At 36.1% G+C, this 26,182-nt stretch overlaps 2 protein-coding genes and 1 non-coding gene across 3 annotated transcripts; all 3 read right to left on the bottom strand.

Moving 5' to 3' along the window:
* Positions 1-12,049: 12,049 nt before the first annotated feature.
* Positions 12,050-12,436, bottom strand: LOC107898176 (protein MAIN-LIKE 2-like). Its single transcript, XM_016823715.1, has one exon. It carries the CDS (start codon positions 12,434-12,436, stop codon positions 12,050-12,052), a length of 387 nt encoding a protein of 128 aa, XP_016679204.1.
* Positions 12,437-13,989: 1,553 nt separating this feature from the next.
* LOC107899299 (cation/H(+) antiporter 20) lies at positions 13,990-18,153 on the bottom strand. The gene is made up of 4 exons (XM_041091229.1): positions 17,905-18,153; positions 16,800-17,822; positions 14,842-15,768; positions 13,990-14,496 (listed from the first exon to the last, which is right to left on the bottom strand). The coding sequence occupies exons 1-4, from the start codon at positions 18,082-18,084 to the stop codon at positions 14,107-14,109; spliced, it is 2,520 nt and encodes an 839-aa protein (XP_040947163.1). The 5' UTR covers positions 18,085-18,153; the 3' UTR covers positions 13,990-14,106.
* A 6,932-nt stretch (positions 18,154-25,085) lies between these two features.
* On the bottom strand, positions 25,086-25,192 carry LOC121216515 (small nucleolar RNA R71). Its single transcript, XR_005912696.1, has one exon. It is a non-coding gene; the product is annotated as a small nucleolar RNA R71 (small nucleolar RNA).
* Positions 25,193-26,182: the final 990 nt, after the last annotated feature.

A 26,182-nucleotide genomic window follows, 5' to 3' on the forward strand; every position in this document is an offset into this window, starting at 1 on the left:
TCTCCATGATCAGCCATAGGGCCCTTTCCTTTATCTACTCCTCCCGTCAGTAGATGGGTCAATTCAGCCATTGCATCTTTTTGAGCCTTGATCAATTTTTCCATCACGTCTTCTTGGATTTTATCTAGTCGCTCTTGCATTTGTACTTGTAACTGTTCTTGCATATCCTTTTGCATTTTCTCCAGTTTCTCTAATCTTTGGTCCATTTCCTTAGTTTTCCAATGAGTACCGTATTGATGCTTAATTGGTGAGCTTTTATCGGTTTCCAAGTTAACTGTAATGATTTTAACCAATTGGGGTCTTTCGGTAGACTTTAATGCATATGATGCAATGTAATGCAATGCATGAATGCAAGAAGGCGTCGATTCTAATTCAATTTCATTTAGAAAACTTTACTAGAAAACAAAGTTCTTTACATAAAACAGATTACATATATGGTTTTGCCCTAGTGCTCAGAATTTTAATTTTCCTCAGTAACGAAGCTAATTCTTGTCCCCGACTTGATTCCAGCTCATACTTTACGCTCAGCGTGTCGGTTTGTACCGCCAGAGTCTGCAGGTGATCAGCTACCTCCTGAATTTGAACTACAACTTCTCCCATAATACGATCTCTGTTTTCTATTTGATTCTAAAGATGGTAAAGTTGCTCGCTCTTCCGACTTTCATTGGCTTTCAGGTACTCAATCCGGATCTCACAATTTCGCAATGCCAATTCCAACTCTTCTACCCTTTCTTTCATTTCTTCAATCTTGCTCAAAATCGCTCTCAATTCCATCGCAGAATTTTGACTTTGATACCGATGAAGGGATCTCTCTAACTCAGCCACTCTATCTTTTAGTTCACATTTTTCCTTTTGGTTCTCTGACAAAATTTTCTCCAACGCTCCATTTTGTGCCTGAACCTCTCGGAATTTCTTTTCCCATCCATCAGTCTTGACCTTTTCTTCCCGAATCTCTTGGCGCCACTATTCTGAAGTTTTCCCTAGCCCAACAGTTCTTATTAATAGCCTCAACTTCTTATAATCTGTCTTCAAACTGTCAAGATCTTCCTCGGCTTTGTTCTTACCTTTTCTTAATTTCTCTGTCTCTAACTTTTGAACATCCACATCTAACCCTAGGTGCATCTTTTCCTCCTCTAACTGCTCGATCTTCTTTTGAAGCTCTGCATTCTTCTTCTCAAAATCTTGCTTTATAATTTCCAATTCAGAGGGGACAACTCGCAAATGTTCTTCTATCGACTGACGATCTCCTTGACTTGGCCTTGGGATATTATCATTGATTCTTCTAACCCACCATTCATTTAGGAGTCGTTGTTGGGCCTACGGCTAATCTCTTCATCCGACGAGTTTGGTCCCACACACTGGTTACCTCTTAAATCTTCTTTTTATAGCCATTGTCTTTATACGAGAATTTAAACTCAGCTAAACCTTGGGTTATCGGTATAAACTGCCTTGACCTATACTGTCTTAGCACCATCAATGGAGCATAACCAACAGCTCCCCAGATTCCAAGTAGCGGGACCCAATCAAAATTACCACATCGGTACAAGATCTCATCCGGAAGTAACCACAGGGCTCTCTACTCGATATCCTCCTCATGAAGATCCTGAAAAATGGCCATCCATTTCTCTTCCGAGATGTCGTCCCTCCTTAGCGTATCTGCTATCTCTTTCAGTGGCGAATAACTTTCAGAGAAGACTCGATACGAAACCTTATCAATTTTCCAAAAATGGTTGTGGAACCATGCAAGTAGAAGTTGCACACATTCGATGAATCTGCCTTCACCTGTTCTTCGACATGCATTCAGTGACCTGAGGGTTTCTGCCAGAATTTCTGGAATTGGGGTAACCCTCTTATCAAGTCGGTCAAAGAGATCTGAGGTTGCTTCATCTACGTGCCCTAGTGCCGTAGGAAAAATTACTATCCCATAAATGCTCAAAGCAAAGACGTCGACCTTTTTCCTCGCATCAGGGTGCGCCAAAATCAGCTCTTGCAGGCTTTTCCAAGGGATGCATTTGCTTTCCCCCTTCTACTTGATCCGTGCTGTGACCCACTGCTCACTCATTCTGGTGATGTTCATCAACTTTTTCACAAAGTTTGGGATATTAACGGCTCTAGAGTAGACTTTATCAACTTGGATCTTCGGGCAACGAAGCAAAGCTGTATATTCTTCTATAGTGGGTACTAAATCAACCCTTCCAAAGGTAAAACAACTATATGCAGTGTTCCAATACTGAGCAAAGGCCCGAAACAGATGTTCATCTACTTTAATGTCGAGCAAATACGGCAAATCCCCATAACTAAAGTTGAACAATTGCTTAGTTTCGTCATTCCAATGATCCCATATTGCCTTTAATTCATGAAGGCTATTTTGCGTTACGCTGATACGGGTGTAGTTCCACAATTCTGACGTGTATTCCCCGGCTAGACTATATCCTTTCTCTAATTGTGTTGTCTCTGACCACATACGGACAACAGTAGTCCTCTACTTTATCAAGAAATCCGTTCTCCATGCCAAGCTTTCTAATTTAGTAATCGAACTTGAATTGACACTCTTTTGAATATGAAATGACATGCAAACATAGCAAAAACACCATAAGTTAGCGCAACATAAATACACCACTTCAAGTAAGTAAAAAAAAAGGCATCAAACACCTATTTGGGTAACCGCTAGGGTTTCCGCAATACGAACAAGGGCGGGCTCCTAAGGTTTTCTATATGCAGTTTGGATCTAGAGTTGAGGTACCCGAACCAGCAGATTCCTAGATCCTCACCCATTATACGCTCCTACGGAGTGATTTTGGTTCAGGGGAACACATTTCCCTATGGCTGCACGGAGATAAAAATCTCACGAAGACATAGGTACGGATGTATCCTGGAAGCGGTCCACTATTTTGCACACAGGTGAAAACCTCACGAAGGACTAGTTTCCCACTCCCACTTAAAAGGGTAAGACTAAACAGTCTTCATGCAATATGATGCCAAATTATAAAACCCAGTTCACAATAATCATACAATCAAATGCAAAGAAAGGATCGTAATTTTTCAAATCGAATTTTCAATTTTGACGATAAAACAAAAAGCAATCAGTTTTACGGCTTGACTCTCTAATGTCCCCAGTGGAGTCCCCAAGCTGTCGAAACCACTTTTTTTGAAAAAAACAAACTTTTAGTTGTCGACTTAAAAACGCCAATTAGGAGTCGCCACCGACCCTTTAAAGTGGTGTGATCGGATCACCTTGAAAACGATTTTAGGTCTACGAATTTTGAGAAAATAGGTTCGGGAGTCGGTTACGCATGAGGAAGGGTTAACACCCGTAACGCCCAAAATTGGTACCGAATTGATTATTTAATGTCTTAGTATCGAGAATTTAAAAAGATTTTAAAATACGATTCTTCCCTTTTTTGTTAATGTTAATTTTATAGAAGATGCTCAGATAAATCGAGGCGAATGCTGAAGACCTTCTCGACTCAGAGTAATAAAATGTCACGCCCAATACATTAGGACGCGACATTTTTAGTCCTCCAGAATAAGCTTGTCTTTTGATTTTTAAAACCCTTGCTGTGAAGTTAAAAAGGATATTCAATTGCTTTAAGTCAAATGAAAAAATTTGAAACTCAATACGTTAGGGCACAATTTCTCAAAATTCCTAGCATTGAATATGACCCTTATTATTTTTTAAATCTTCATTTCGAGAAAATGACATGTCACATCTAATACATTAGGATACGACGTATCGAATTCCCGAGAATGAGTTTTTATTTATGTGTTTTGATTAAAGAAAATTTTCGATTATTTAGATTCGACGATAAAAATTGAACCCAATACATTAGGGCTCAATTCTCTCGAGGATTCCAAATTTCGAGTATTGCGTTATTTTGAAAATCTTTGCACAAAATAGTTTTAGTGCTTTAATGAAACCAAGTACTTAAGATTAGAAAGCGATGGGATGTTAATGTACAACACGGAGCGATAATTAATAAACTAAAATATATACTAATAATCATCAATAACCAACAAATACTAATGAATAACATAATACATACGAGGGCAATAATATCTAAAACACATCGTACAAATACCAATATTAACATGCAACAACTAAATGGGTTAATCGTCGATTTTAGACGAAGAGCTAAGCGAAATAACACAATTAAAGTGTAATAAGTTTTCAAAAAAAGTAAAATGAATGTAGAAGTATATCAAAAGATTAGAAATGAATGCTATAGGAAATAATAATGTATAAATGAATTTTCAAATAAATATTACATGAAAAGAAACTCAAAGTATATATACGTATGCTAATTTAAATAAACAATACATACAAAACGGAAAGAAGATTTTACAATGATATATGTATAGTAAATTTAGATAATAGCAATTTAAAAATAATAATATGTTATATTTTATAATTCTAATGATAAACTTTAAAACAATATTTAAGCTTAAATATTAAAATAATGCTAGATTTAAATTAAACATACACATATATACATTTAAAACAGAATAATAATTTTTAAACAAAATGAAAATCAAGAGCATCAAATCAAACAAGTATGGATTAAATTAAAATAAGATAGAATTGAAGGGAATAAATGAAAATAAAAATAAAATAAAACAAAGGAGGGGTGGCCAAATGTAGCACGCGGATGACTCAGGGGACCAAATGGGAAATAATCCCGTCCCTCCAAAACGCGGCGTACAACCTGGGCCAAAATGAAACAAAACCAAAATCAAGTGCAAATTCATAAATAAAGAAAAAGAACTAATATGAACACACCACGAAGGAGGGGGACCGGATGTGCAAATAACCCTACCAAGGCCACAGCGCGCGGATCTCAGCCGCTTCTGGGTCGGGTCATCGGGTCGGTGCCAATACGGCACCGTTTTAGAGCCATTAAAACAGGCCCTAAATGGTGTTGTTCCTTATATCCCGTATAAACCAAGTCCAAACCCTAAAATCCCTAATACTTAGATCATTCTTGTAAACCATTAGAAAAAAAACTAGGTCCTCTCGTTGTCCTTCGCCGCCTTCAAACCCGAAACCTCATCAGACTCCAACTTGGGCGGAGCAAACGAGGCTTCAGCGGCGTCTACACGAAGGTAAGAACCTCCCCTCTTTTATTTTAGAACTATCAACAACAGTAAACGAACAGAAAAGAGAAAAAAAAAGAATCACCTTTTGCAATTTTTTTTGATTGCTTTTGCTTTACTTTTTTTGTATTTCCGCCTCGTCTACCTTTACAAAGGCTCCGGCTTTTGTTTTATATGCCGGAAAAAAAAGTAAAACAAAAATGAAAAATGAAAAAAATACAAATTTTCTGTTTTCTGTTGCGTTGTTTGCGTCCCATTTGCAGGTGTACGGGGGCAGAAGTCGATGTGGAGGTACGGAGGTGAAGGCGTGCGCGTACGAGGGCTCGTCACGTGCGGAGGGAGAGTGAAGGGACGTCACTGATGCGGCGCTGGGAACCCTTGCTGTTAGGGTTTCCATGTGTCGTTTTGTGTTTTGGGCTGATTTGGGTTGGGCATTGGGCTGGTGTTTGGGTTTAGTGACTATTTGGGCCTTATTGGGTTGATTGGCTATTGTAAATGGACTGCTATTGGACTGTTGTTAATTGGACTTTTAAATTTAAATTTCTATTGGTTTTATTTATTTTATTTTTGGTTTTTTTGTGCTTTTGGGCCCGGGCAAATTGGGCCTATTACAATTTGATACCTTAACTTTTACATTGTCATTGATTAGTCCATTTTAATGTTTTCTTTTTGTTACATGGCTCTAAGTGAATTTTTTTTTTGTAATTTCAAAATGGCATATCAGCGAATTTAACATCAAAGTAAAATAGGACTAACAAAATAGGACTAACAAGTTAATAAAAAAATGGTATTGTAATGTACAAATATATTAAGGCAACGACTTTAGGCTGATGTAGAGGTTTGAAAAGAAAGGCAGGAAGCGGCTGGTGAAGAGGACCAAGGTGATTTGAACGATCAATAATGGGAAAGTGTAGTTTAGAGGATTCTCGCCTTGCCAGGCTCCATCGGACGAGGTTTTTATAGTACTCGTGTTTAGTTGCATGGCTGATGTTATAGTACGAGCAGTGAAACCTGATACAATGCTAAGCATGTAAAAACTTGGCCAATTTGAAAATTTGTAGCTAAGTTAGACTAAATGTAGTGTTTTTATAGAGGTGAGTCAGGTGAATATGGATGAATATTTCCCTGTTTTTATTGTTCGTTCTTATCAGTTATTGGGAAACGGGATTTTAGTTAATAGCACTTAATGGGGGCACTATAAAGTTGCTCTCCTCCCCGAGTTTAGAAAAACGTTGATATGTTGTAGTTTTATAATCAAGTTGCCATTGTTCGTGTATAGATTAAGGAGGTCTTTTTTTCTTTGAAGTATTTGGACTTTCTCTGTTGAAGATGCTAATTTGGGCCATATACACTGCTCATTGGAGATAATATATTTTATTCCTCTGACAGTTTTTCCTTCAGAATGGTTGTATTTTTTTATATATATAATATAATTTGTGTACATATATACACATGTTTATATGAATGGGAGAAATACCAAAATATATGGAGGGCAAGCTTACACTAGCACTGCACTGCTTTCTTCTTTTTTTATTACTGAAGCTATTGTGAGTAGGAAATGATTGCTTTCATGCTTGTTTGTCGCTTTTGTTTGTTCATTTAACTAATGAAGATAGTGAATATCAGATAATTTGAATTCAATCTAGGCAAATATGATATGATTTAACAACAACTTTTAATAATAAAAAGAGTATATTAGGCTAGGGCTTTGATGATCATCATTCTGACAAGAATATAATATGATTCTTCATAAAATTTTGACTAAATTAGATATATAGGTCATTTTTTAAATTAGATATATACGTTTTGAGGCATTGAATATATTCTGAAGCACGTATTTGATGAAATTATTTAATTTGTGACATGTATTTTTTAGCACCGAAGAATGTTTCATTATTATTATTCGACGAAAGTGCGTCTTCAAAAATGGATTTTGAAGCACACATTTTATCTCTCCTTATTTTACTTTTCTATTAAAGTACCAAAATATTCGGAACTTAGACACACAAAAAATTCATATCAAACATTGAAGAGTTGAGTTGCGAGTGTCGTCTACATTTCTGTGGATAACCATCTAAAGATTTTTTTGTTCTAAATATCCAATTCGTTTTAAATTTAAATAAGTCGACGAGTGAAATCCGTCATTTACTACAATGGTCAAATCTGTAATACGGAAGTTAAGGTAGTATTTGCAGGAGCCCAGTCTGTGGAATTGGCTTTCAACTGTACCATTCAATTACATGAGCTATAGACTAGAATCAGGAGGAAAGTTGGGGGTTCGAGCCAGGGAAGAATTTCGAGCTTGTAATGTAGATATCTTGCATCGGTTGACCCCTTTAAGTATGAGCTATTTGAAGTAAAAGGTGAGCTCAAGCTGGAAGTGGTCATATCATCGTACTACTCAAGCGAAAATATTGTAATGGAGTTATATGTCGAGTTTGTTGAGGTTGATGGAGCTGATCCATCTTTAGCCACCGTTACGGCTAATGTTAGAACCGAAACTGAAGCAGAAAGTCCTACTACACGGTTGTGCAATAGGTTGACTGGTTTGCTACAAAGCTCCTATTATGATGTTTCCAAAGCATCAATAGGTAGACATTTTTCTATTCCTGGCACCGATTTAACTTGGATGACCACTATCAGTTGCGTATGAGCACAACCCGAACCAAGACACTGGACACGACATTCAATCAGTGTGTACGATTTCAACTTCAGCGAATCGATGTATTGGGGCGAAAGCACTTATATTGGGGGCATCAACCTACATCGAGTGGCAATTCAATGCAACTTTTGTCAGGCACTGCGGGTATAGAAGAACTGATGACTTACTCCCTAAGATTAGGTCTTGCAATGGTACATCGAACGCTTTGGTTGAAGTTGACAATGAAGACACAGATAAGGAAGAAGATGCAGCTGAGGAAGAAGAGGCAGCAGATGCAGTTGACATATCAAAGTTAAACCTCGATCCAATTTAGTAATCTAGCCCGGATGGTTCGAAAGCAGCACTTTTTTTCTGAATCAGAGTAGGTTCAGAACCTTACGATTCTAACGATGACGGTTCGAACAATGCTCCGAATCTAGATTCTCGATTCAGGGAATATGAACCTCTGCCCCATATGGTCAACATCAACCTCTTTGTTGAGGGTGGTTTAAAGTTCCGCAGCTACTGCATAGAACACCTGGCCATGTAAGCTCATTGTCAAATGCCCGAGTATTGGAAGTTGGCTTGGAATACCCCAACAAAAATGTTTTTCTTGCTACACTAAAGTGATACAACTTTAAGAATGGCGTGAACTATTACATCACAAAATCTCGTTTGAAGAAATTCGAAGGAAAGTGCGCAATGCACGACGAAAGGTGCAAATGAAAAATCATCACATTTAGAAGAAGATGGGCTTGTGGATGATAAAGAAGTATTCCAATCCACATACTTGTGTTGCAGCAGTTGCGTGATGCAATCACCTGATTTTCTGACGTAATGTGACCTTCGGGGTTTTTGTTTTCTTCAATAACGTAAGTATAACTCGTAATTTACAGGTGTAAGTTAGAATCATCCGAAGCTATACTCTGATATGATATCTAATATTATTCTACCTATGGTGAAAGTGAGTATTAAGATTCTCGTCCGGATGTTGATTTCCAACATTCGTAGCCAGTACGATTACACACCATCGTACTACAAAACATGAGTGGCAAAACAAAAGGCTATGGATAAGTTGCATCACGGTTGGGACAGGTCGTACAACGATTTACGGAAATGGTGTCAGGTACTGTATTGGCACATACCAAGTTCCGTAACCAATCTAGAAATGCATCCAACGTACTTCGACGATCATTTGGTCCTTGAGAAAAGAGTATTTTACTGATTCTTTTGGACTTTCGATCAATGTAAGAAAGTTTTCTGGCACTACAAGCCTTTGGTGCAAATTAACGACACATGGCTGTATGGGAGATATCAACATCAATTATTGATGGTCATTGCCCAATATGGTAATCGGAGGATTCTGCCGGTAGTGTTTGAAACAATTGCATCCGAAAAAGCAAATGATTGAGATTTCTTCCTTAGCCGATTGTGTTGTTGCGTTTGCCTGCAGCCCAACATATGTGTCATATCTGACAAGGGATTGAAATCTTGTCTGCTATAGAGCGGCAGGGTAACCTTTGGGATCTCACCCACCTAGATACTGTATAAGGCATGTTGGCTTCAACTACCACTCAAAATTGCCTTCAAAAAGTGAGCGAGACCAATACATTGACATGGGTACGTAGTTTCCCCTTTATTTGTAATCATGCTAAACTACATATCATCGTGTATTTTTTGCATTTATTGATATACTTTTCTTAAAAGGGTACGAGCTCGTCCAACATCGTTTTCATGAAATGTTGGATAACTTACGCTCCATCAACATCATCGTTTTAGACTACCTCACCATCATACCCTGTGAACAGTAGATGTAATTGTATGACGGGGGTCTATAGTATAAGCACATGACAACGAACCTAGCTGAATGCATCAACTCTATGCTGAAGGGAACAAGTCATTTGCTGATAACCTCAATTGTCAAAGAAATATACTTTCGCCTAGTTGCCTTATTTCTAAAGAAAACAGTGACATATGCTGGGCAAATAGCGGACGATCACGTTTGGTGCGAGAATGTTATGAAAGAAATTAGACGAAAAATAGTGAGAGTGCATATTATGTATGTATTGTTTCACTCGCATCCAAATCTGAGATTTTGGGTCACGGAGTACATTAGGCCCAATCAAGGGCATCATACCATGTCGACCTACCAGAAGGGACTTGCGATTGTAGAAGATCCTAGGTATTTCAATTCTCATGTGCATATGTAATTGTCACACGTGTGAATGTACAAATTAATGTATGAAGACCTGAATTCCCACCCATCCCAGATGAGAGTATGTGGCCACCAGTGTCTAGCGTCCCGTTCGAGTTGGTCCCAAACATAAAGTTGCATCGCGTCCCAAAAGGTTGTCCGATTTCCCAATATGTATTTAGGGATACATTGAGACCTCAACGTCATTAGCATTCATTTTTATTAGACCTAAAAATCAATTAAAATGCTTATTTTTTTGTGTAAAAGACATAATCAATTCTCTTTTTTTTTTGTATTTCAATTGTATTTGCCACAATTTACTAATATTTATATAGTGGAAAATTATTACTTTAAACGTTACTTCAAATATCAATTACAATTTCTCTGGCGATTGAACTTTTACCATTTTTACTATTTAGTCTCTGTACCTTTATTAATCGCTAGTTCGATAAAGGTACCTATCCAAAGTTACATACTTCATATAAAATATTATACTTGGAAAATTTTGTATAATTTACATTAGAATTTAAAAAATACAAATATAAGTTGCTATATAAATATATAAAAAAATTGATCATTTTTTTATTGATGTCAGTTATATTTACAACACAATAAGTAAATGAGAAATACATCATCGACGTCATTGGGCCAAATGTGTGCCACAAGGCGGTGGCTGGTCGGTTCATATATGATTTCTGTGCACAACTACTAGTGTCGACTCCTTCTCTTGGTCGTGATCATTATCCTCATTTTCTTCGTCTTCACCTCTACCCTCGGACTTATCTTCACCTCAACCGTCGTCTTCATTTTCATCTTTATTTCAATCGTCATCTTCATCTTCGTCTCCATTTCCTTCCTTTATGCTTGAGTGTGGTGTCATCCTAGCCTCTCATTGTGTCCTCCACTCCACGAAAAGGTGGTTGCATCAATGACCCACCTCGATAAAATAATGACTTGGTGGGTGTTTATGACACTATCAATGAATAACCATATAATGTTGCAAAATCCAGATACGTTTGCATTGACCTGGGTATCAATACTTGCATTGATGACGATATTAGTGTCGCCATTGGTGTCACTACATGCGTCGACATCTGTGTCAGCATTTACGTCAGTATTGACGTCGGCATGAGGATGTAGAATGTTGGGGATGGAGGTGCTCCAAAAAACGTACCTACGGGAGGTGTAGATATAAAATGTTACGGTGGTGCATAGTGTAGTGCTTGAGAAAAAACACGGGGTTAGCGAAATGAATAGGAATAAGTGAAGTAAACTGACCAAGATATGACATGGACATCAGTGGCGCTTGTTTGGCCGGAGACAGAGATGAACCCATCGTGTCACCTCCTATGTCTACGTTGTTAGGACAGTCGTTGTCGCATCTTCTAACAAAGTTGCCTACTCCTTGTCTCCATCGATAGCAGATATAGTTTGTTGAGGACTCTTAACCAGGGTATTTACTCCAAACAGGCCGTCGTGTTCGATGAGAAAAAGGGTTCGCGGATGGGTAAGAATTTCATCCTACGATCCCAAATATCGATGTACTCCTTGTGGTAATCTTGCCAATTCTTGTCGGTCTTTCCCTGTAGATCCAGCTTATGTAGTACTCACATGTCTCGCGATGGCAACAAATTTTTTTTCCTCCACCCGAACTATCGCATCACTCAATTTGAGTCGTGCATCTCCACCGTCACGTACACTATCAATGGAACCTTCACGTCTCACATGCTCTAAATGGCCAAAAATTCTGGCGGGATGCATTCTACGATATTTGGATCGGCATATGGCATCTATTCAAACTACAGTGCACAATTGTAATTTATGTTATGTACGGAATTTTAAATTACAAATAATTGCGTAATTATTATAGGTTTGAAAAAAATAGTAGCTAACTTTGGCTTTCGAGCGTTGATCTAACAGTAGCCAAATATCTTTGAGCTGCTCCGATAGTTACACGTAACTCGACCCATAGTTCCACTTCAGCGATATGTTAATTCAAACATATAATAAATAAACAACATTTATTATACTAACTACATATTATTATCAAATAAATTTTACTTTGTCACCAATAGGATCGTATATGAGTCATTCACTCGGGGACGTAGAAATGGTAGTCGCCATCACGCCCATGACTGCAGCAGGAGCAGGCAACCACCGATTGACATCTTATCCAGTTTCGTCACCCGATACAACTCTCGATACAATATGGCCAACACGGTTGATTCCCAACTCAGTCGTCCACATTCTTTGAAGTCAGCTAGGTGTAGTAGCCACATTATGTCTACCATATTTCGAGTTTTATCAGACATTAGAATGTCCCCAATTAACCTCAGAATAAATGCTCGGGTGTATTGTTCTTTACAGTTGTTGGGAACATTCAGAGAAAGATCTTTGAAATTGGTTTCCAACCACTTCATATCTATCCAACCACCTTGAAACTTATTCGGCACCTTCCCCAAAAGTGCCTCGCAAAGGTCCTCTTTATTGGGAACGACTGACCCATCCATTGGTAAACCAAGTTGTAAAGCTACGTCCTCGAGTTTGATTGTACACTCGTCACATGGAAGATGAAAAATGTGTGTATCGAGTCTCCATCTTTCCACTAACGCGCTGATGAGTGTAGGATCAAATTTGCATCCCACGAGCATACGAGACGCATGCAAGAATCCTGCGTCTTGCAAGTAACCACGAATTTTGGTGTCTAGGCTCTTTGACAAGTTATGTATGAACCCTTCCAAAGCACAATCATCCGCCTATTTACATCGAAAAATAAATTAATTTAAAATATTTTAAAAAATTAAAAAAATTAAATTTAACTTAATTGAAACTAACGAAATTTAGAATTTTGTCTTACCATTATCGCTTAAGCGGCGGAAATGTGTTTATCGTTGAAACGAATTAGAGAGCTTGTCATTTCTTGAAAATTTAATCGAAACGAATAACATACGAAATAATTAAATAAAACTATAATATTTTTAAACAAGTGTATCGGAAAATTTAGAACAAAGCTTGAGAAAATTGAGAGAGTTGAGAGTTTAGAAAGAATAGAGAGAGTTGGATTTGAGTGAAAAGAATAAAAAATGGCTTGGTATTTATAGGGAAAAAATTTACCATTGGCCCTTATTTTACCGTTACCAACATTCAAAAAGCCACTGGGGAAATGACATTTGGAGGAAAGCTCGTCCAGCTGGGCGTGCTTTCACACACTCTCCAAAAATAACCTATTTCCCCAATTAAAAAAAAAGACATAAATGCCTAATTTAACCTAAATTTTACTTATATTTTTTTATTCTTCATGTTGATTTTACAATTTGTATTTAATGTTTATGGTCATTCCTCTCAATAACATCGTTTCTAATATCCGAACTTATGTATTCTTAAAGAATGCAATGTGCCTTATTGCAACCAAATCTTGTTGGTTGGGTGTGCTTTCATACTCTCTATCCAAAAACGACATATTTCCTTAATTTTAAAAAAATGGCATAAATGCCTAATTTAATATAAATTTTTACTTATATATTTTTTTCATATTGATTTTACAATTTGTATTTAATATTTATTGTTGTTCCTCTCAATAACATCGTTTCTAAGGTTTGAACTTACGTATTATTAAAGAATGCAAGCCTTTCTGCACCCAAACATTGATGGTTTTACTTATTATTTTTAATAAGAATATTATACATTTGTTGCATATACTGTTAGGATTGACCCGATTAAACAATAAGTAACAAAAAAATAGCGGAATAAATTTAGAAATTGAACACACAAATTTAATGTGGAAAAACCCTTCCAAAGAGGATAAAAAAACCGCAGGTAATGATAATTTTACTATAATGGCAAAAGAACGAAGAGTACAAAAGATAGAGATAAAAAACTAAACCCCGAAAAACCTGAAAAACAAAGAACTATCAAAACATAAACACAAAATTCTTTAAATGTGTTATGAGTTTTAATTTCTAATGGTGTATTTTTTAAGGTTGTAAAAGAACCTATTTATAGGCTAAATTAGTAGGTCAAATAAACTATGCTAATAAATGCTAAATATATTATACTAATAAATACTAAATTTTCTAGAAAGAAAATATATTTTATTTAACTTGACTTGTAAATAATCTCTTAAAATTTGGGTCACACATCTCAAACATATACCATTACCATATCATTATAAATTTGTAATTTACACGACCTTTGAAATTTCTCCCACACCTGATGTTACTTCGCCTTTAAGCTCGTCATCGTCATCTTGAGCTACTTTGGTTGCTGGTGTCTCCTCAGTATGTGTCGGATCGTGCTGTTGAATTACCAGCACCGACGATAAAACACGGTGACTCGATGAGGCCAACAAGTCTCCTACAGGTCCTAATTCCGGATGCTCGACTTGGTGGTCTGCTAATTTTGCCACCATAGGTGATGGAAACCTCCCTTTCCCGACGACTACGAGATCGTAATCCCCACATTGTCCCAGTCCTAACACATCATCAATGATGTTACATGCTGTCTTCTCTGTATACCCCACCATTCCATCCCATTTACTTTTGAATTCTGCTATTACAGCCTCATCTAATTCCTGTTTTAACCAAAAAAAAAAACATTTCTTAGCATAACCCAATTAGCGGCATTACAAGATGTTAAAACGCTCAACAAATTTAATATTATCTTCTGTCAGAGTTGTATCTCTGCTGAGAACTCTAACGAATTCACAAAATTATAACATTTTAAAATGCTTAAATAGACGGAATATATATTATTGATAAGGAGTGTGTTACCAGTAGAGCTATCACTCGAGACGATTCTATTCTATAAATTTGTTAGGAGACAGTACTCAAGTATGTCTTGATTTTGAATCTCTAGGACCCTCGGAAGAGCCGACGTAGGTCAAAACAATCTAATAAAAATAGTTAAAAGGACTTGCCTGTTCTTTTTCAGGGTTCAATTTGGCAGTGCAGAAGCTATAATTCTTTTCATTCGACTTGCTTGCTGAAGGTCTCAACAATACACCATTTCTTTCCGATCCTTCGTTTTCGACGAACCTTACAATGGTCACTTTCACTGCTGGGTGCTCAGCCATTCTACCACCTAACTCCAAAGCCTCACGATCATCAGCTCCACCAAAAAACAAAATGCAAACACTTTGAGCTGTAGTAGTGGCAGTGGGCCCAGGGGTCAGGGCTCCGTTCCCGAACCCACGGTCCACGAGCACTGCAACCGAACATGGTGCGTTCTTTAGCACCCTTTGGTTAACCAGTCTCCACCCGTGGCCCACATTTTCTACCGTCTGCTCATCACCTTCTCCCCTCCATTGTTGTTTGTGGAAAGGCAAGACGATCATCGTCACCCTTTTGGTCTCGGCCACATGGCAAATATCCTCGTGAATGGTAGACAATGCAGAGATGGCTGTTGTGGGTCTGACCGAGACTCGACCCAGTTGACTGTAGGCTTGGAAAGCTCCAGTAACTCGGTCGTGCCACACACCCCTTCGAAGTCTGTTAACGAAAGGAAGTCCATTCCTCCGAGCACGATGGACCAAGATGATTGAAGAAGAACGTTCGGTGAGTTCCACAAGGTGCATAATAAAAAGTTTGAGTTGGGATTTTTTGGTACTTCGTGTTGACTCAATGAGGGTGATGATGGAGGGTACGTTGCCAAGGCCATGGAGGCAAGCCAAGATCCTAAGCTCGTCTTTTGACTCATCGGTGTTGGTCAAGTCACGTAATTTCCGGTGAGTAAGGGCGGACGAACCACGAGCCGGTTTGTAAATAGCCATAACGGTTGGGGTTGTGATAAAGGTGGTGACGAGTGCCATTAGAATTAGTATAGCAAAAACCTCATCATTAAGTACCTGCAAAGTCCAACACCATTAATATTTCTAAAGAAATTGTAGTATAAAATGGGTCCCATTTTGTCCTAAAGCCTCCTTGGTCGTGGGAATGGAAAATTTTATTTTAACCTCATTTTTTTATTAATATTATGATATCAACTAGTTGAATTAAACTTCACGTTATGTCCAATATATCTTAAATTAATCAAACTCTAATGAAGTCTATATATAACTTGTCTTTGACGTGTAGGAGAATTATTTACCATCAAAATTTGAAATTTCAGCGCTGTAGAGTGTTAGTCTAAAATGGCAATGGCCGACACAAGGTTGTCAAGAAGGAGGCAAAGGGTAACTCAAAAATCTCAACTTTGTAATACAAGTCCCGCTTACGTGTGCTTATACATTATGTAAAAGAAAAACATGACATCATGACATAGTGTGTCTGGTTCCGAATTTAGAGGATCGGCAAAGCTTTAGATTCAGGTTCTTCAATGTGATGAAAATATATCATAATCAGGGCAAAAAAAGAAAAATTGTCAAAATAAAATTTTAAAAGTTAATTTAAATTATTTTTTTAAAAAGCATAACTTTTTATTGACAAAAAAATTACTTTTATGATTAATATTGATTAATTATTAAGACTTCTTGATTTTCGTTCTTAATAATGTTATCTTTAATATTTGAAAATTGTTAATTAAAAAGATTAATTTTTAATTATACACAAATTAAATTAATTTATATGTAATTTATTCATCAACTTTAGTGGAATCAAAATATTTTCTATGTCCATTTTACAGTTTATAAAGATTAATTCTTTCAGAGCTTATTACTGTTGATCTTAATAATATCATTTCTAATATTCAAATCAAAGTCTTCTCTCATTGCGGATTCTAAACATATAAAGTTATAAATTTAAGTCCTAAAATTTGTTTTGATTACTAAATTTAAATTTATTATTTATTCATTTTTTAATAAATAAATATGATTATTAGTTAAAAATGAAAAAAAAAAGTCATAAAAATATTATTAAATAAAGAATAATGCGCACTCACCTGCTTCTCCTTGCCGATGTTGAGGACGATGAGTTCAACCAAGCCTTTTGTATTCATCAAAACGCCAAGCGCCAACGACTCTCTCACCGCCATTTTAAACATCAGAGCCACCGCGAATGTCCCTATAATTTTGCCCGCGCAAGCCGTCGATATAACCAGCATCAGTAGTCCCCAAGCCCTCCCACCGCTGATTTTAGCGACGTCGGTTTTCAACCCGCTGGACGCGAAGTACAGCGGAAGGAGCAGACCTGACACGAAATCTTCAATCCTCTCTATCAATCTCTCTGCAAATTCTCCTTCTTTAGGAATCGTTAGTCCGAAAATAAAGGCACCAAAGATGGAATGGATCCCGATCAGGTCGGTCATGAATCCGGATACCATTACACCAGCTAATGTTAAACAAATATATGCCTCATCGACGACATCTCTTTCGGGTGAGCATCGGCGAGCGACCCATTTCATGGCGGGTCGGATTACGATCATCATAAAAACGACAAAAGCAACACCCGAGAGGAGGACCCATACTGATATTAAGGGGCTTTTCTGTTCACCAGGGCCATCGCCAGCAAGAGCAACAGCTAAAGCTAATAAAATCCATGCAGCGACATCGTTGAATGCGGCGGCTGCCATGGCGATTTCTCCCAATTGCGTTGTTAACAATTTGAGCTCAGCTAATATTCGGGCGAGAACGGGGAAAGCGGTGATGGAGAGCGCGACTCCCATGAAAACAAGAAACTGGCCGAAGCCGACTTTGTCAGCTCCTTCAACGGTTTTTCTAATAACAAAGGCAACGCCTATGCCGCAGATGAATGGAAGGGATATCCCGGAAAGTGCTATGCCGAAGGCTCTCTTGCCGGTTCGACGAATAGAGCTTAAATCCAACTCGAGACCTACAAGGAAAAGGAAGAAAAGAAGACCAATGCTTGCCACGGTTTCCAGTATGGGCATACTCCATGATGGAAATATCCGATGCAAGTAGTCTTTGTTTCGACCAAAAGCTGAGGGCCCAAGCAGAATCCCCCCCTGAAAACATAGAATCAATATTCATCATCATAATCATCAAGTTTAATACTAATATAAAGAAACATAGAATCCAGATACGTACAACAATTTCAGCAATGACTTTGGGTTGGCGGAGGGGTTTGAGAAGAAAAGCAAGGAAACGGCTAAGGACAAGAATCAAAGTGGTTTGAACTATTAACAATGGGAAGGCAAAATCGAGAGGGTTATCACCTTGCCAAGCTCCATTTGATGAGGTCTTAATGGAGGTCACGTTAACACCCATTTTCTTTTTTGGGGGGGGGGGGATAACTTTGGGTCAATTTAATTTGTTGATCACATGCAGTAATGGTGTGGAAGGAATGAAAGATGAAGAGAGGAAAGCGGGGATTTATAGCAGGGAGCTGAGCATGCTGGGTTATACTGTTCTAAGCTTGTAAATGTCACGGACTATGGATGCACATAGCGTAAATTGACTTTCTTTGCATTCATTGTCTTCAAATAATAATACTTTTTTATAAAATTATATTGTTTTGAGTACATCAAATATAAATTCTTATTTAATATATATTCATTCTAAACACTTTGTTTTCTTTTTAATTTGCGATTAAAAGGTTTGAAATATTAAAGAAGTTTAATGTTACATATTTCTTAAAATTTGTGAAAATTAATAAAGGACTTGGGAATAATTGATCGCAAGTGTTCTAAAACCGGTAAGTACTAAAATGTGAATCATTGCATAAAATGTTTACGACACCTTACTCCTTACTAATCAACATTAAGCTGGCGTAAGGCTTTGAAGGAAGATGTTGTCACCTGCACCACTCCTACCATGTATAAATATTCAAACATTCCAAATATCAATACTAAAACAGATGTTAAAAGAAATTCCTTTATTTCTTTTTATAACTTTATCTTATTCCATTTTATGAAAATGAAAATTCAATGCAAAAGTTTTGTTGATAGAAGTAGTACAAAAATAAATAAATTTATGACTTTTTTTTTTACTAAATTTCTATAATCAAAGGGTGGTATGTAAAAATCACGACGAAATTTTATTTTATGTATTGGCTCAAATTTTATATTGGGGCTCAAAAGGCGATTTTAAAGGGCTGGTATTGACTTCGACCTTCTTAAAATAAAAAATTGTTATTTAAACTTTTTAAATTTTTTAAAATTTTAAATTAATAAAAATAAAATAACACTTTAAACTTTTAAAATTATAAAAATTTAATTTAATACTTTAAAAATTATAAAAATATAAACTATAAAAAATTAAAATTTTATTCCAACCCTCAAAATTTATTATGACTTTATCCGTATTGAAATGCGACTAAATGTGAGGTTTCAAGGCTGCAGTAAATATTATGATGGAGTGTCAAAGTGTATTGTTTACACGTTTCTGTTTTGCCACATCATGCTTTATTAGGAATAAAATAGCAATTTGGTAAGTGACTGACCAATGACTAGCTAAGCTAAGTGCGGCGGCCTGTTTACGCATGCTTCGCGTTGACGAGTCACAGGAGCTGCCACTTTTGTTGCTATTTTTTTAAAATTTTATTAAAAATATTTTATATTTAGTATTAAGTATTAACATTAAATTTTAATTACATTTATCATAAAAATTATTCAAATATAGTTAGAGGTGTTTATGAGTCAAATTAATCTCATATAAAGTATTTAGATCGAATTTTTAAATTTAGGCTTAAGCAATGTAGCAGTGGTAGATCAATAATTTTTTGTGAATATTTATTTGGGTAATCGATGGTACATTTGCCTGCTGCTTTTATTTTCAGCTTTAGTGATATGGAGAGTGAAATTGGAGGAACAATTTTGTGATTAACTATTAACTGATAAAATTGTTCCAAAGATTTTAAATATATATTATTTTATTTAATCCCATAGGTAAAGATTATATTTGTTTCTTATGTGGTATGACATGCAGATTTAAATGACACTGAAATGTTTAAATTATATGAAATAATTTTAAAAAGTAAGGATAGAAATGAATATCTCAAAATAAACATGATAAAAGTGAGTGATGTGCCTCTAATTAAGTATTTGTCAAATAAGAAAAGGTATAATAAGGTTGAAGTGAATTAGGCATGGCTTCTTGAGTTTGAAAAGTCTTTTAGTGAACTGATAAGAATTAGAGGTGTTCATGTGCCGGGCGTTCCGGCCCGGCCCGACAGCCTGCTCAAAATATGGGAGGATTCGGATAAAAATATAAACCCGAAATATGAGTTTGGGCAAAAAAACAAAGCCCGTTTAGAAAATAGGCCGAGCCTCGGGCACTACTTTTTTGGCCCGGGCCCAGCCCGGCCCGACCTGAATATATAATAAATATATATTATTTATTTTTAAAATATTTTTAAAATACTTTTTTTTTATTTTTTTTATTTTAAAATATTTTTTGGTGTTTATTAAAAAAATAGGCCGGGTCGGGTCAGGCTCGGGCTTAGGAATTTTTTCCTGGGCCGGCCTTGGACAAAATTTCAAGCCCATATTTCGGGCCGGGCTGGGCCCGAGCCTAAAACACGGGCCAAAATTTTTTCTGGGTCTAGCCCGAACTTGGCCCGACCCACCTCTAATAAGAATACACTTAAACAATATTCTTTTATAAATATAAACCTGAGAATATAATAAACAAATTAATGTTTTGCTTTTACAACTTAACCAGTTAAACTCACCTTCATGACAATTTCAAAAGTTGAATTTGGGGATTTAACATAACATAATAATATACGCAACCAATATATAATTTTTATTATAAAATAAAAAAAGTTCCCAAGTTAATTTTTTTTACATATATAAAAATATTAATATAAATTCAATTTTCAATATTATTATACTTAATCACCTCATAGGTATTGCCAAGTCAACCACTTTGACCATTGAAAGCTTTCTTATAGAGACACTTGTCATATTTCCATGTGCTCTTCACGTGGGCCGCCACCAGCTCATATCAGGATCCACTCAAAAACTCCTCCAATCACATCCCATAAAGTTTATTTAGGGTTTGTCATTGTCTCTACAAGAATAGAGTTAAGTCTCATCCAATCACATATTAGTAGAGCACTTCAAGGCTCTGTTGGTACCACTCTATAACCCCCCAAACCTTAGGATATCTATCCAGAGGGAGCCAACACCAATCTCCTTTATTTAAACCCCATATATCTTTAAGAAGAGGGCAAGCACTCAATACCTTATTAGAACTCTACCCAACTCTCTACAACTTTTCAAACCTCTAATAGTGGCTCTTAACACATCTTTGTGTACCACCTCAAAATTTTGTATTAACAATTAGTGTCATTTGTGGAAAACTGAAGAAAAAACCATGTCTCTACCCAACAAAAATAACCCTAACTTTCACAACCAAGAGATCTTAGGAAATACACAACAAGAGCACCATCTAGTCACTCTTCCAACACCAACCTAAATGATCAATCAACATGAGATTTTGAGCCAAAGTTATCAAGTTAAACCTCTTCCCATCCATTATGGTGAATAATCTAACTTTGACGATAGTAATCTATATTACTTACACCCTTAGGATCCCATTCATTAAGATCATGTGCATATACACCTACAAACTCAAACCACTTACAGCAACCAACCACCATTTTCACCCTAAATATAATAGGTTTGCTTGCAAAGTTTTACACTAGAAAATCTCAATAGAAACATTTTAAGGGGTCTTGCTCGTAAAAGGATTAATGAAGGAACTATCAATAAAAAAGGATTAATAGAAGTGTAAAGAGGAGCCTCATTGCCAACAACATTAATGACAACATTTTCCTCCTTGCCATTTTCTTTAACAATATGATGAGTTGTGGGTAGAGGATAGAGTGCTTGAGAGTTTTCTTTAAAAGCTTCCCACTCAACATTAGTGGGATAATGTGCATTGAAATTCTCAAGAACATTAAAACAAAACTTATATTTTAATTTCGCAAATACAAGGGGCCATGGGCTACTTGGATACCGAGCATTGTTAAGTCTAGAATTTACCCAACATGACATCCAAATCAATAGTAGCCTTCACCTTAGCCCCCTCAACAATCTTCAAGTACTCATCAACATTTTTGGTGAGCTACTCTTCTAATTCTTTAACCTACTTAGATCTAGTTCCCTTAGTGTAGTACTTACACCTTTGAACTTGTAATTTATCAAACATATTGGTTTAATAAAACTCCATCATTATCATTAATATATTTTTTACATTGTCCTCAGTGGTTTTTGCATAAAAAACAAAATGAAAGCAAATTCTAGCTCATTGATTATTTAACGTTTAACTAATACTAAATTGCATCATGTGGTTAAATCATAATGCGAGAAGATAACTTGTATTAGTAGATAATCTAAACAAATCCTTAGTCTAATCGAGATTGAGCAAATCGATTAAAAGACTAATATTTCATTTATCAAATCCAAATGGGGAGATACATTATTTTAGGTATCAGAGTAGATGACTCCCAGAAAATAGATAGGTGCGACTATTTGGACTAACAGTACATCGGACATAACTAAAGTAGAATGAATACTAGATCCATTTAAGGATTTTTTTTACTAATGATGATCATAGTGTGACTTATCTCAATCCTGAGTAAGTGATGACTCATGTGTGCATGAGTTATATACTTTGATGTACTGATAGTTTGAGTTCATTTGGTAATAGAGCCAGAATTTGGTACACTGGGTGTACGACTTTTGCATGACATAGCTAGAAACACGAAAATATACACACTTTTTCATGCCATTTTTAACTCAAATTCATGTAGTTTCGGTCAAATTCTTGTTGAAAAATATATAATAATTATAAAAAAATTAAATTGCACTCAGATTATGAACATGTTGAATTTTAATTAATTTTATATCAAATTTTGATTAACTTTGATTATTTTCGACAAATTTTCACAAAGGGCGAAAAAGGCTCGGCAGACACTGCTAGAAGCGCAAAATCGAGAAGCAATTTTGAAGCATCAAGGGGAATTAAATTTTTAGCCTAAGACGGTACAAATTATGTGTATTAATTCATAATATAATTAATTTTAATTTTAATCCAATTTAATTTGAGTTAAATAAATTATTATTAATTAATTATGAAAAGGGGTCTAGTTGAGCTGAACCGAGAAAGCTGATCTAACCGAGCACTGGACAGCCCAAAACCATCCCACATGCTGACCCAATCAGCTTGTTTGGCTGATTATTTGGCTTGCAAAATGGCCCTTGAAAACTCCTTCAATTTGCATTTAAACCCCTCCACTATTCATGTATTTCAAGATTTGCCCCTACCTAAAAATAGCATGTTTGAAATTTTCAAACATGCCACATGTGTGGTCGGCCATGGGGGGAGTCTTTGGATGCTGATTTTGGCTATTTTTAGCAGCCTTCTCAACCTATAAATACCCCATTGGTTGCTCACTTCAAACACATCTCAAAACCATTCGTGCTTCTCTTCTCTCTCAGTTTTCTCTCTTCATTATTCTTCATTTTCTTTCTCATTCCCTTGTCGATTTCACCTCTTGAAAAAGATTCATTCAACCACCATTTGGAGTAGCATTCAAGTGTTTTTGGAAGTTTTGGCTCAACAAGAACAAGCGGGGAAGGAGGAGTGGAGCAAACTAGTCAAGCCTCAGAGAAACACTGGATTTGATTCTTGTTCCTTATCCTTTTAAATTTATTGTTGTTGTTATGAACATGTCTATGAATATTTGTGATGTTGATATGTTTAATTTAATTAATATGGCTTCAATTTAGTTCGTGTTAGGTTGATTGCATTTCATCTACTTGAGTTATTAAAATTGTATTTGTGTTATTATAGGCATCGGTAAGATGTTTGATTAAGTAAAACCATGACTAAGTTATTCTTGCATAACAATTGTAAGGTAACTAATGAATTAAATATTTAAACGGATTGAAATTATAATTAATTGACATGATTTTTAATCAGTGCATGTTTAATCATCTAAAATAAGTGAAGGTTAAATTAGCAACGGTATCCAACGATACATTAGCCTTGCATAACTTGCAAGATTATTGTGATTAAACTTTTTCAAGGTAGAAATAAATTGTTACCTCACGTAATCTTTCGTGTGCTTATGAGATTGAATTATTGTTTGAATTGGCATAGAGATATGTATAAGAGATTATTTTAATTTCATAAGTATGTATGTGCATCAACACATTTGCTTATTAAAATTTGTTTAATCGGTTGAATTGACATAGAGATATAGTCAAGAGATAAATGGATTTTGGTAGGTAAGTATGTTCATAATTTAGCAAATACCGAGTTGCTGTGAATTTATTCGTAACAACATAAACATGAGTTTAGTAATTCTAAGTTAAGAAATGTAATTAATCTAACAAAGTTGTGTCATCTTGGTTAAAATCATATTTTGAAATCGTTTTTATTGTATTTTTATTTATTTTACTTTTTTTAAATCCTAGTTTTTAATCGCCTCTTCAAATAAAAATATTTTTCTTCACCAAAATGTTTTTAAAATTTCATTCATAAATAATTCTTTTCACAGTCCCTATGGGTATGATAACTCGACATTTACTTGTCACTTTATTACATGTTGCGATTGTGTACACTTGCACATTTCTGTCGTTCCAAGTTTTTGGCGCCGTTGCCAGGGACTGTTTTGAAAGACATTATTTATGAAATTGTTAATTTTGCATTTTGGTCTATTTTCTGTTAAATTTTAATTCCATTTTTTTGTGTTTGTTTCGGGTGTTTATGAGTATTGATCAAATTATTGACTTACTCCCCGTAGACCCTGAAATTGAAAGGACTTTCTGACAAAGGAGAAGACAAGCGAACTAAAGAAGGACCGAAGACATGAATTTTGAAAATCCAAACCAAAATATAAGAAGAACATTCGCTTATAATACTCACAATCCGATCATTCTTGCCGATGACAGAAACTGTGTCATTCAATAATATGCCATTCCTCTATTCAACGAGCTCAATCTGAGTATTAGGAAATCGAAGCACAACATTTCGAGCTGAAGCCGGTCATGTTCCAAATGTCGCAAAATATGGGTCAATTTAGTGGGATTCCTACTAAAGATCCACATCATCATCTTCAACCATTCATGGAAGTGTGTGACTCATTTAAACTAGTCGGGGTGACTGAGGACGCCTTGAGACCTAGATTATTTCCATACTCCTTAAGAGATAGAGCATGAGCGTGGTTGGACTCCCTACAGCCCGGTTCTATGACTACATGGCAAGAGTTGGTTGAACGTTTCTTAATGAAATATTTCCCTCCATCTTTAACCGCCAAGATCTGAAATGAAATCACTTCATTTCAGCAACTTGACGAAGAATCTTTATATGAGGCATGGGAGCGGTTCAAGGAGTTATTATGAAAGTGCCCTCATCACGACATTCCTTGTTGCGTTCAAATGGAGACTTTCTATATTGGTCTCAATATTCATGCTAGAATGATGGTGGATGCTTCGACAAATGGAACCCTTCTTTTTCAGTCTTATAATGATGTTTACAAGATTATTGAAAGAATTGCAAACAATAACTATCAGTGGCCAACCAACCGAGCAGTCTCAGAAAGACGAGTAGTAGGAGTACATGAAGCAGACACACCTGCTTCTTTGGCAGCCCAGGTATCCTCTATGTCTTCTATGCTTAAGAACATAATTGTTAATGGTTTCAATGGTAATCTGTCAGGTTAGCAACCGAACCAGTTCGAAAATATTTCTTGTGAATACTGTAGAGATGGCCATTTCTTTGAAAATTGTCCATCGAATCAAGAGTCAAATTATTACATGGGAAATCAGAATTGGAATGGTTCGCAATCAAATTTTTACAACTCTTCATGGCAGAATCATCCAATTTCTCCATGAAGTAATCAATGGGCAGACCATAGCGACTCTGTTATGCCATTTTGACCAAATTATCTGTTGGAATATTCTCAACAAGTGCAACAACCCTCACCAACTGAATCTTCAAGTGGTCTTGAGAATCTGTTGAAGGCATACATAACGAAAAATGATACCATTTTAAGATATCTGGAGAATCAAATAGGTCAGCTAACCAATGAACTTTGAAATAAACCCCGAGGTATTTGGCTGAGTGACACAAAAAATCCAAGAATTTTAGGCAAAGAACATTGCAAAGCAACCTCTTTGCCAAGTGGAAAGACATTGGAGCCCAAGGTGGTTGAAGTTCAAGATGAGCCTATTGTAGCTCAAGACAAAGAGGAAGTTCAACCAAGTGTTGAAATTCTTGTATCACAGAAGTCAGATTTAGTGATCCTTGATGAGGTAAACTCTAAACCAATTAGTTTTGATTATCTAACACTCTTGTCGGATGCAGATAAATCTCCACAGAAGAGTTGTCCGATTAAAGTTAAGATTCCACC

The sequence above is a fragment of the Gossypium hirsutum genome, chromosome D04 (assembly GCF_007990345.1).
Source record: "Gossypium hirsutum isolate 1008001.06 chromosome D04, Gossypium_hirsutum_v2.1, whole genome shotgun sequence".
NCBI lineage: Eukaryota > Viridiplantae > Streptophyta > Magnoliopsida > Malvales > Malvaceae > Gossypium > Gossypium hirsutum.

Bases quoted from the DNA above. Each gene is read 5' to 3' on its own strand.
- LOC107899299 (XM_041091229.1), bottom strand. From the start codon at position 18,084: ATGGGTGTTAACGTGACCTCCATTAAGACCTCATCAAATGGAGCTTGG. The intron at 15,769-16,799 runs GTGAGTGCGCAT...TGGACTTTGCAG, and splicing joins ACATCGGCAAGGAGAAGCAG to GTACTTAATGATGAGGTTTT. The intron at 14,497-14,841 runs GCAAGTCCTTTT...TGGTTAAAACAG, and splicing joins TGAACCCTGAAAAAGAACAG to GAATTAGATGAGGCTGTAAT.
- LOC107898176 (XM_016823715.1), bottom strand. From the start codon at position 12,436: ATGGATGGGTCAGTCGTTCCCAATAAAGAGGACCTTTGCGAGGCACTT.